The 12,995-nt window shown below is 33.9% G+C and overlaps 1 protein-coding gene across 1 annotated transcript; it reads left to right on the forward strand.

Moving 5' to 3' along the window:
• Window positions 1–7,296: 7,296 nt before the first annotated feature.
• On the forward strand, window positions 7,297–8,894 carry LOC143565928 (heat stress transcription factor B-4-like). The gene is made up of 2 exons (XM_077052761.1): window positions 7,297–7,598; window positions 7,822–8,894. Exons 1-2 carry the CDS (start codon window positions 7,347–7,349, stop codon window positions 8,602–8,604), a joined length of 1,035 nt encoding a protein of 344 aa, XP_076908876.1. The 5' UTR covers window positions 7,297–7,346; the 3' UTR covers window positions 8,605–8,894.
• The last annotated feature ends 4,101 nt before the right edge of the window (window positions 8,895–12,995 follow it).

Here is a 12,995-nt window from a genome sequence, read left to right on the forward strand (position 1 = left end):
ACTTAATCGAACAAATATTTATGTTCATGCTCGTTTATTTAAAAATGGACATTTGCGTTCGTTAGTTTAAAATCTAAAGGAACATAACTAAACAAAGATAAACAAACATGTATGAACAAATGTAAATGAACACAAATATAAACGAACTTATATGAAAACACTTAAATGAACACAAATTAACAAATACAGATAACCTATCTATATAATATTTAATGGTGTTCTATTAATACATAAACAAACATAAATAAACAGACATAAACAAACGTTTATGAACATAAATGAATGAACGGAACATGTTTTCATGTTCGTTCGTTTAATTAAACGAACACAGATTTTTTGTTCATGTTCGTTCATTTATTAAATAAACGAACTTCCCGCTGAACGGTTCACGATAGTTCACCGAACGTTCGGTTCGTTTACAGGCCTAACTACAATAAAATTTTAAAGAGAAGTTCAATATTCGGGAATTCAAAACATATCTTTTATTTATCATATTGTAGTTTACAAAAGTGCATAACATTATTATACTTATTTACAACTATTATTATTCTTATTATTTATTTCTTCCAGAGCGGACAATCAATTTCTTGATCTTGCTATCCTTTTTGGTATTCTCATTTGTTTCCTTTTCTTTTCCTTTTTCTTTTTCTTTTTCCTTCTCTTCTTCCATTTCCATTTCATTGAGCATTGCTTCGGCTATTTTTGTAACATCGACTCCATAACAAGTGGAATCATCTATGATGTTGTACATTCCTTCATAATCTGTACTCCAGCGTTCATTTTGAGGATGAGCAAAGTAAGGATCTTGATTTATCAGATAATTGAAATATTCCTGTCCCTGAGGATTTTCTTCCTGATCGGTCATTACTTATTTTCCTTTTGGCTTTGTTTGTTTCTTGGATCTACTTGATCATGTTCCCTGCATATCCTGTCTTGGAATGATATGAACTAGTGGGATGTTACAGCCGAAGGAATCTGAATCTTCCTCCATGGTTGTCTGATGTGAGTCTTCACTACTGAATACAGGGATTGGGAGTAAAGTTGTCCATATACACCCTTTTCCTTTACCGGAAGGAAGTTGAAATGATCCTTGACTGGATTGACGATCAGACATCTGTACGATGTTAGATTTGAAATAGGGTTGTATTTAGATACTTTCAGTAAAGTACTTATTTTGTTTGAACCAGTATCTGTATAATAGGATTAAATCCTATCCGTATCATGTGTAATCATTCAGTGATTATATCGGTTGATATTTTTAATTGAATATCAATGTTTTCAACATAACCTTATTTTTTATCAAAGCCTAGGTATAAAGTATACCTAATTCTCTAAGACCGACGGCTCTGATACCAACCTGTCACACCCTGACTTAGGGCCTGGGTGCGACACCCGTTAGTTGGTATCTGTTTTAAAAATGTATCAGAGTTACGGGTTTGTTTTAGCGGAAGTGTTTTTAATAAACTATTATTATAATGAAAACTCGGGATTTGAATAACTGTTTGATAATTTAAATATCTGTCTTTCGAAAATGTTACAATATTCTGAATAAAATATCTGAGCCATCAGATCACCTCTAATGACTGTGTCTCCAATCTTCTAGTCTGTCTTACCTGTCAGTTCTTTCTTTACAGTTTCCTTGAAATGTGGGGGGAAAATACGTCAGCACATAGCCGGTGAATGACGCTGACTTAGTATTAATACCATTGTGAATATCAATAATAATACCTTTGTGGCAACACTCATTAGGCACCCAACTCAATTGGGATAAAATTACCATAAGTACATGTACAATTAATCATATACACAATATCATTTCTCTAAACAGACTGTAGACTTCCAGAGGCATGTTTGATGATATGCATGGCCTCGGGGAATTCTGAGTCACCATGTTAGAATGGATTCAGACACATGTATACTATTAATCTGAGTATGCCCGTTTCTTATTATTTTAACACAAAGTTTTAAGGATTCGTAAATCCTATGCAAACACTCAGACTCTAAAAGAGTTGTAAAAGTTTAGGGCATATTCACCTTTTATGTTTGTAATCAGTTTCTAACACTAATTACTGTATATGATCAGTTTCTGCTACTGACCCCTGTCTGTAAATCAGTTTCTGTTACTGATTCCTGTTTCTGTTTTCAGCTTTCTGATTGATTGATTAACGGTTATCTCGAACCTATAGTACGAGATTATCATTTGTATAAATGTTTAGATCAACGATATAGCTTCAGACCCCGTAGTCTGTTTTCTATAGCTGTAACCTTGACAATTTATTTGTTTGTATAAATCATTTGGACCTTTAGTCCTTTTGTTTGTTTATCAATTATATGTCAGGTTTCTTCTTTAGGAAGAAACATTAATACCAGGTTTCTTCTTCAAGAAGAAACATTACTTTAACTATAACCTGAATGAATAGTATATTTCTTAATCATTAAGAAATACGATTTTAACTATACCCTTTGCATGTAAATGGTTACGTTTCTTAATCATGAAGAAACAATAATTAACTGTAACCTTTGCTTATGAAAATTTATATTATACTTAGCAATGATCAAGGTTCGGGCTATACCCCCAACTATGGTCTAAGCTATTATAATAACAATAAAATAATACCTCAATCAGAACCCCTACCTTTCAGGAGTATGTGGAGTTAAATGCCTATAACTGATAGAACGACACTACTACTCTATATCGCGTACTAGAGCTTAGACTATCAGAGTTTCGAAGCTTGGCACGTTCCATGAGACCGGCACGCAAACCGAGGCTAAGTGTGTGAAAATGTGTGAGATGGGAATGCCGTGAACCCCCTTTTATAGTCGAAATCGGGTACCATCGTGTAGCGCGATGTTAGGGGAATGACGCGTGGTTGCTGACTCAGCCCTAGCGTCTGCCACGTGTCTCCCCGTTGCGACACGTGTTGATGCGTCATCACACTCCATCGCGTAGAGCGATGGTTTTATTCTGGAGCTCATCGCGTAGCGCGATGGGTTTCAGAATTCAAATTTTTACTATTAGTCCCTTATCTTTGATAACTTTTCACTTCTTGGTCACACTTCCATTTTCCAAAAATACTAAAGCGGCCCTTATGCGGCGATGCGAAAAGTGCACCATCAAAACGCCACATTACGTCCATCGCCTGAGTCCATGTCCATGCGCGTGCGCGTCGGGTGCGAAGGACTATAGAGATTGGTTAGCCACATAAGAATATTACTATGGAAACTTGTTTCCTTATAAAGAGCTTCCATTTCTTTTCTTGTTTCCATGTGGGATGAAAGTTATCTTCCTTGTTTATACCCATGTGGAATGCTTCCACTTTCTTCCATCTTTCCATGTGAGATGGAATTTCTTACTTCATTAACATGAGATGCTTTATTTTTTTTCTTATCTCATTTTTCCCATTACTTATCTTTGAGATTATATTAATCCTTCATCTTTCAAAGTTGACATATTTGACCCAAAATAAATATGGGTTTTTCCGAGATATTACATGATCCACTATGAGACCATGCACACGCTTCGTTTTTCAACGAGCATAAACTGGCTAGTCCCGACAAGGAGGACTTTTTGAAGCTCTATAACTCTCCTTTTTCCACGGTGGAAGATGTTCGAAGGGACAACACTGACCGAATTGTTGAAAAGTTCAACAAGTTTGTTCACTATCTTGTTAACACTCAACTATTCGACTATTCATCTCCCTTTGAATATGAGACCGACTAAAGATGGAAGCTACCGATACAAATACTAAAGACTAGAGGGAGATTGTAGGGCCTTGTTTTGTGAAGTAGTCTTTTGTATTTGTGTGTTTCATTAACGATGTATTTTAGGGGGTGTTTGGGATTCGTTATTTTACCTCCTTATAACTTTTCAATAAGTTAGTAAGTTACAAAAGTGTAACTTATTGAACTTTTCCTCTCACAACATAAGCAATCCCAAACACCTTATTACTTTTCAAAAAGTTACTAACTTATAAGTTGGTGAAAATAAGCAATCCCAAACACCCGCTTAGTAGGTTGTCGGTTTTGTTTGGGTATGTTTGGGCCCGAGACCATGTATGTTTAAACCCATTGGGCCAATTATAATAGAACAAGCACGGTATGGCTTGCACTATAAATAGTGTAACCATACCCATGCAACATAACCTTTTGCAACATTTCCATCTTATCCATATTACCTGATCATTGTTGTCTTATGTTATCGTGTGTCTGCACTATTTGTCAGAAAAAGAGCCAGAAAAGAAAAAGAATAGGAAAAAGGAAAAGAAAAGAAAAATATTAGGTTTTTAAATTTCAACTTATTATTTCCTTTATTTTGATTTAAGACTTGGACTTTCTATATTTGTTGTCATACAATATATGATTATTAAGTCCCTGGATCTTCTGCTTTGATTTATTTTCTTTCTTTTTATTCAAGTCGTGGACTTTCTCTGTGCGATAATACGGTATTATCCGACCTGATGTTATGGCCATGAACTTCTGCTTTATTTTCATATTTCTAGATAAAATAAATTGTGCAAAAAAGTGTGTCTATAAGCGTACTGTGATTAGCTAAGACAGGTTTAAGTCAAGTTGAGGTGATATGTGAAAGCAAATTAAGCCCAAGATTTGATGGAATCTGCAATTTGTCGGATTAAATGAGGACCACATATGCATTGTGCTTAATCCATACGTTAACATATCACTACAACACCAAAATAGTTGTTAAGTTTAAATTGGATAAAATATATCTACAATTAAATTTGGGTTCTTAGCATAATAATATTGAAATAGAAGTGTGATCTATAACATTAATGTTCAATGTGATTCCATGTTGTGATCTTTTTAGTGTTTTCTTTATATTTTACATCAAATATATTTTAACTTTGTTTTAATTTTAAATCGTTTTATTTTGTTTGTTTATTTTTATTTCGTTTTGTTTTAGTTTTTAATTTAAAATCTTATTTTAAATTATATTACTTTAATTTTATTTTTAACTTTACTTGTTTTATTTTTACCTTTTAAGTTTAGTTGCATTACGGCAAGGTCCTTCGTGCAAAATGTTGTAAAACAAGTGAACAAACAAAATATATTTTGTATATATTTTTAGTGTTCGGAGTTCGGTGTCTAAATATTTTTTGGGTTTAAAAGGATAAATATTTTCAAAGTTCAAGGATTTGAGCGTGAAAAATATTTCAAAAACTCGAGAGAATTTTACCCTATCGCGAGATAGGTTGATCCTATATAAAGGGGTTTTTCATTTTCTCTTTCATTCTTAACTTTTCAAAAACACAAACACTCTCAATCTCTCTCTCTATATATATATATACATATACATATATATATATAACCACCTTCAAACACCCAAATCGCCCAATCTGCATCTGTTTAACATTTGATTCATCTTTGACTGCCAAACATGGACCCCGCTCCTAAGGTATTCCATTGATTTAAATGAAATCGACGTGTTTTTGTATGTCGGCTCATAACTGAATTGTTTGGAAACAATAGGGGTTTTACATGATGATTGTTTGTCAAAATTGATAACTGATTCGTGTTATCGACATCATGAATGACGTTTGCACTGATTTAATTAAGTTATTGTACAGTTTTCTTAGGATCGTAAATTTTTAGTGTTTCTCGGACCCTTTTCTTACATATTTGGGTTTGTAGTGTTTTTTTTTTGTGGATAAAACTTATATAGAAATGATATTCGGAATTAGGCGACCTTTGATCTTCATGGAATTGGATTTTAGAAAAATCTAAGTTTTATTAATCGCAATTGCATTTCATATGCGAATCACAATCGCATTCTCATATGAATCGCAATCGCATTCTCATATAAATCGCAATCGCATTATTGACCAAATCGCACATCTATCCAAATCGCATTCGCATTTTGACTAGAATCGCAATCGCATTTCCTAATGCGAATACGATTGTATTGAAATGCGATTGCGATTGGGATTGGCAAGTGATTACGATTCCAACACTTAGAAAATTTTTCAAAAATTTCCAAATTTTGAATTTTTCATTTTTTATTTTCTGATTTAATGTTAATCTTATTTTTTCACTACTAATGTCCTGACTTGATGATATTTTACAGCAACACAACATGTTTGCACCCCTGTAACTTCCCACGGATAGAAAAGCATACGATCTTCATTTCAGTGATATAGGGGTTGAAAGAATCTGCACTTGCTTATGTCATTACTGCTGATCCAGAGATACACGCGTGTTGGATAAAAGGGTTCTGGAGAAATGCCAAAAAGACTAAGGAAAAGAACGGGAAGTTGATTATTACTTCTAAGGTGGCTAAAAAGAAGCTGAATATTGATGAGGGTGATATTAGACGGGTATTGAACATCAAGGATGCACCTGATCACTTCTACAAGAAGTTCAAGAAAGAGGATGTGCTGGAGACTCTGGAGAAGATGGGCTATGATACTGAGTTGAAAACTTGTGACACGAAGTATCTACCACTGCCTGTCCGACTTGAGAGGGGGTGTTGATAGTTTAAGGGCATGGTATGTTTGATTAACAAGATCCAACTCAACTACTCGAAGTTCATATTTCTGTGTATGAGTTAGAGTACGACGAGAATCTGTGTTTGATTCTATGTTGAGCAAGCCCTCAAGGAGAGGTTATCAGTATTCAGGAAGGTTATCAGTATTATCATTCAATACATTTTCTAATATCTCTAGAGTTCATCTATGGATGGAATCATACAATTGCATTGAGTTGTCAACGGTAGTACAAAATTATACCAGAATATATATGCTTAATAAATTGGGCCAAAAAACCCCATGATATCCACAAAAGAAATGTGAACTTTTTTATTTTGCCTAATAAAGATAAATAGAAGGTGGGTTGTCACCGTCACACATGCAACTGGTCGTGTGAGAGAGGCTTCAATTTCCTTGGAGTCTTAATATGCTACAACTAGTATATTCTACTGCTCTCACTAACAAACAGTACCGGATCGATATATAGTGTCTCTAAATTAAAAGTGTATGCATATTGTAACGTGTCACGGGTTTGTCTTGAAAAGCTCTTATTTTACCGACACTCAGACACATGTTCACTCTTTACATATTCGAGGAATATTACCACAAATATCACCCCATCTTTTAGTATTAAATACCCTTTTTCCTTAAAATCAATTTTCTATAAGTTCCTTTTCAATGTTATAAAACCATTATTAAACGTCAAATTTGAACTCCTGATTTCATCCCCAACCTTCTTCTACTAACCTCTCTCTCTCTCTCTCTCTCTCTCTCTCTCTCTCTCATCTGTCTGATCTCTCTCTTTATATATAGAATCATAAGAAGAAACACAAACAATCTTTGAAAGAAAGTTGAGTTATCATCATGGCTTTGATGATAGATAACTCATGTGAAGGGATGTTGTTATCATTAGACGCTCATAAATCCATGCCTGCTCCTTTCCTCACTAAGACCTACCAACTGGTGGATGATTCCACAACTGATCACATTGTTTCATGGGGAGAAGAAGACACAACCTTCGTTGTCTGGCGGCCACCCGAATTCGCTCGTGATCTCCTTCCTAACTACTTCAAACACAACAACTTCTCTTCCTTTGTCCGCCAACTAAACACATATGTATGCAACTCTTTCCTTTTTAAAAGTAGTTGTATCTTTGTTTGTTTGTTTCTAAAGAAGAATAAGATCCGATACAAACAAAATAAATATCGAAAGTAATTATTATTATTCGACTGTTTTGAATCAGTAGAGTTTTAATAATTACTCTAGTGTTAGCATAATTAGTCCAGTGTAAAAAAATACTGATTTTGAGTTTTGTTTTGTTATTATAATATGTTATTAGGGTTTTAGGAAAATCGTACCGGACAGATGGGAGTTTGCAAACGAATTCTTCAAGAAGGGAGAAAAACATTTGTTGTGTGAGATCCACCGCCGGAAAACATCACAGCCGCACGTTGGACTAAACCACAACCACTTCACAAACATTGGCGGCGGAGGAAATGGTGTCTTTTCTTACCCACGTGACAGCATCTCCCCACCAAACTCCGACGAGCATCTATTTTGCGACTCCCCAACTACCACCACAACAACAGGAGGTGGTGGTGGTGGCATCCTAGGAATCTTGTTGAACAACAATGGTATTAATATTAATGGTAACAACCGAGGTAACTCAGTGACTGCGTTGTCGAAAGACAACGAGAGGCTACGAAGAAGCAACAACATGTTGATGTCGGAGTTAGCACACATGCGGAAGCTTTACAATGATGTAATTTACTTTGTTCAAAACCATGTGAAGCCGGTGACACCAAGTAACTCATACCCTTCATCTCTTCTTCCACCTTCTTCTACAAATGTCCCATTATTCAATGCAGGTAGTAATGCCACTGTTGTGTACCCTGGTAGTAAACCTCAGCAGCTCAAGTTTCATGATCCAACAATCAACAACGTTGTAAGTGATCACGATAGAACAAAGCTTTTTGGATTTCCATTGTTGTCTAAGAAGAGACTGCACCCAGATTATGGTCTAACAAATGCTAATACAGTTAATGTGGAGTCTCATAAGGCAAGATTGATTGTTGAAAAAGATGATTTAGGGTTGAAACTCATGCCTCCTTCTCCATGTTGAATCTTTTTCATTTTTATTATTTTTTTTTCTAACTTTTAAAGTTTGTTAGATTATGTTATGTAATTACTAATTATAAGGAGTTGTTCAGTTTTTGTGGTGTTGATAATGTTATGCAGTTAGGCACAAAAGTAATCAGGGAAGGTCATTGATCTCTACCCTTATTTAGCATATCTTTCTGGTGATATCTGAATGTTTCAGTTCAGTATCAGTAATGGGAGGTGTCAGTCATTTCTTCTTTTCAGACAGTTTGTGTTTAAAGCATCAATGGTTACCATAGTACAGTCCAGTTTTTGTATTACAATTTCTTGTCTGTTTTATTTTCTGGACTCTTACTAATTTTCCTTTTCTAGCTTCACAGTAAATTCTAAGTGGGGAGTTAAAATAATATAAAAAAATGTTTTTATAACCGGATCACATATTCAACGGTCTGTGTTGGCGGTCTACGGATCGGTTCTGCCTTAAAAAGCATGATAAAAAAAGCTTCGTACTAGTTCTAAATTGAGCTACAAGTAACATAATATATATAGTGTTCTTCACTAGCAACATGGATCATCACAACTAGCTAGTTTCAAGCTTCTATAAAATACATGTATAATTATGCTTATATATTTTGCATTTCCTACCTTTTGTTTCCTACATTCTGAAACTAATAATTCACTCACGAGCTTATTGTGATGTGAGTTAATCCCAGAATCACAAATCCACAATTGTCCTCTCAGTTTTTGCCATAAATTAATTCATTCAGATCTCTTGTTCCATAAAGCTTACTCCAACTCAGCTTATATATTTCTAGAAATTAAAAGTGAGTGTTTATCAGACTTGTTTATATATATGCTTTTAATTCTTTTTATTAAACGAATATACAATGATTTTAGGATGATTAGGTTATCTAAGTTGTTTATAAAATTACGTGTGACTAAAATAACTTAAATTAAATAAACAGTTTGAATCAGTTTATTTATTACAAACCGTATTTTTAAAAAGCTACAAAAAGAAAATTGTACGCATCTCTTAAAACTTGTCAAAATGGAAAATGATACAAATGCCCAAACCCGTTTGTTGTACCATGTGTATATACATACATATATGTTTAGTGAACTTTCTTAACATAATAACATGTTGGAGATGTAGATGCTTGTCTTGTCTACACATGACCAGTAAAAGTAATTTATTTTAGAACCCGCGAAGTGCTCATTTGAAATTAGATTCTCGCAATTATTACCACCGGTATCTATTTTTCAAGATGTAAATCATTTGTTTAGAAAAGCAGTAAGATCTAGAAAGAAAATTAGAAAGTCATCATCATGATGATGATCAAATCTTTGCGATTAAGGTTATGATCTCAAAAATGTTAAAAGGATCTACTGTGGAAATTAAACGTGAATTTACTTGTTTTTCTTTATTAATTCTTGAAGATGTGTAGTGTACGTACAAGGAAGACAAAGACATGGAAACAAAAACATTTAGTTTGTGTGATTCGATGAAATATTGGAAGTATTGATGTTGGAATAACAAGACCAGAAAAAGTTGGGTTTCAAACGTTCCAATCACCAAGTCCCTCTTTCCACCTCTTCTTGCTTCTGACCACTAAAGATAAAAGGAATATTTTTCTTCCCCTTTCTTTTTCTCATCTTCTTTGGATCCCCTTCTTTCTTTCTTCCCTTTCTACTTTTTATTTTTATATTGGATATATTTACGTGCATTTAGTACATAATTCTTATATAATTTTTTATTTTCAGAAATTTCAAAAAGTATGTATAGTTCATTCTCTCTGAGTTGAGTACTTGAGTATATAGTTTTGATATATAAAGCATTGCTACATATGCTGTGATCTTTATAATCACGTTAAGACACGTTATCTTAATTATTTTTATTTGTAAAAAAAGAAAAGAAAAGAAGAGAGTAAAAAGTGTAGTCAATGTATTAAGAAAATATTTAAATTTAATAAATACATAGCTTTAAACTCTAAAAATACACCTTTAGGTAGTGAGTCTATCCAGTAAAAGCAAAGTTTCTAATATAAAGTTTGACCAAATTTTCTACTAGCTTTTCATGGCCCCATTCTTTGCAGCACCACTTCTTTCAGTGAATTATATCTTTATACTTAGACTTGCACCATATATGCGTGTATTGATTTGCACTCTTTTTTACAAATAAAGAGAATTCAGTAGTTTGGACTAATTCTTATCTGGATCTAAATAAAAACAGTCCAAATGGATAGGGTTAAATTCAAATAGATTAATCATTTAATCTAAATTGGTATTTTAAATTATAATTATAAAAAAACATAGATCCATGAGTGTAACTGTTGTCAATGTTGATATATACTAGTCATTCTAAATCATCAAAACTACCTTTACAATTGATCTCAACCATTCAAATCATATTGTAGATGAATTATCAATGTCCTCATCTAAGATTATAGACACGAGCTCATTCTTAACAAAATTCGAATTATATAAATATTAGATTGTTCCAACTCTAAGAGTCTAAGTTACATGCGTGGCCGCTTGGGCCATTATAAAACCCAGCAAGTAAAATTCAGATTTTAAGTACATCAGCCAAATGAAGCCATTGGTGGTTGTCTTAATCCTTCCTGTCAGAGACAGCTTTATTAAATGTTAAAAAAAAATCATGAGGACACTTGGATTGAGATAAACTTTTTGAATTGTAGTTTGAAGAACTGGATTGTAAAGCAGCACTGTAGGTTCTCTTGATGGATCTCACAACTTGACTCGGATCAATCCGTATTGTTGGTTAACGGAAATTACCAACGACACTCGGATCTCGGATCTTAGTTTTTTTATTACAAAAGAGAGGAAAAGATGAAGAGAGAGAAAAACTTTTATTTTCAAGAGTTGTTTGTCTGAGTTGTGTTGGAGTTTTTGTTTAGAGTTGTTTGAAGAAATGGGTAAGTGACCCTTTTATAGGGTCTCCATTTCTTCAATACTTACAAAATAAACGTATCGAGTACGTACTACACCGACTAAAAGCAAACTAAAACGACATACACAATCCTAAAAAACAATATAGAATATTGGCCCTACAAAAGTATGGCCTAAAACGACATACACAAAGTATGGCCTATCGACAGATTTTTTCAGTCACCCTTTGTCACACCCCGTTAAGCGATTTGCGAAAGCGTAAAACGGTAATGTAATAGACACAACTGACATCAAATACATTGTTTATAAAGAAACATTATTAACTAATTTACAATATTTTACATTGTTCTAACATCTTTTACAAACTAAGTGATGTATCAAAACTAGTTCTTCAACTACCTCACTTCTAATTCAAATGCTTGTACCAGTTTACATAGCATCGATCACAATCCAAACAGATAGCATATAAGCACTTTACTCTATTTTTCTAAATACCTAAAAGCATGTTAAAAACAGGTCAACTACGAATAGTTGGTGAGTTTCATAAGTTTTAACGAAACCAGTTCTGCGAACCACACCGTCATAGTTTGTATGTACGCGTGTATATAAGAAAATGTATTTATGTTTGTATATGTGCATCTGCGTCTTTGTATGTACAAATGTATGTGTATAAGTTTATGATAAAAGTTTGAAATTACGATAAAATCGTGACTGTTCATTCGTACAACATGCCTTCATTTTCCACGTAAAACCAACCACTGTGGCTCCCTTCCGCCCACAACGGTTCCACTTAAGGTCAACCATTACACAAAATATATGTGTGTATGTGTGTGTGTGTGTGCGCGTATGTGTGTTTGTGTATTGTTTTTCCTACGCTATAGTGTTTCATATGCCTATCCACATAGTATTTATATGTATATATATATACATATATACATATATATACATATATACATATACACGTATAGTATATCTCACGTATCATCAATCACTGTGGCTCCCCTTCCGCTCACAATATGCATAATCACATTATTTTGTTGGAATTCATGCCATAATCAAGTTTAGTTTGTTACTATTGTGCCTCCCCCCCCCCCCCCCCCCCGCGCCCACAATAGCCCCATGATCATCACAGACCACGTTATCCCCATGGTCATTACAGACCACGTTGTTTCCCAAATTAGTTATGTTTAACATTACATAACGTGTTTGTATAAACATGTTGTCACGTGTAAATTCATTATGTTTTGTCATTCGTACTACCTCCATTTAATATATCAATCAACGATACTAATCACCTTTCATCAACACGTAGTCAATCATTATGTTTGTAGAGACTTTTCATATATAAATGTTCAGATAATTTATATCCTGAACCATTTTCAGATAAATAACGTATATAAACATGCTTTTCACCCCAAAATTCGTAAACGGTTTGAAAAGAGTGGGGTCATGAAACTCACATTTTTGTAGGCACTCAGTGTGAGGTCAGCTCAGGGTTCGTTTCTC

This window comes from Bidens hawaiensis, unplaced genomic scaffold (assembly GCF_021521415.1).
Source record: "Bidens hawaiensis isolate Kalapana, Puna unplaced genomic scaffold, B.hawaiensis_p1.1 tig00022649_1, whole genome shotgun sequence".
In the NCBI taxonomy this organism is placed as follows: Eukaryota; Viridiplantae; Streptophyta; class Magnoliopsida; order Asterales; family Asteraceae; genus Bidens; species Bidens hawaiensis.

Excerpts from the sequence above, each read along its gene's own strand:
- LOC143565928 (XM_077052761.1), top strand. The coding sequence starts at position 7,347 with ATGGCTTTGATGATAGATAACTCATGTGAAGGGATGTTGTTATCATTA. Across the intron at positions 7,599-7,821 it reads TCCGCCAACTAAACACATAT|GGTTTTAGGAAAATCGTACC; the intron begins GTATGCAACTCT and ends ATATGTTATTAG.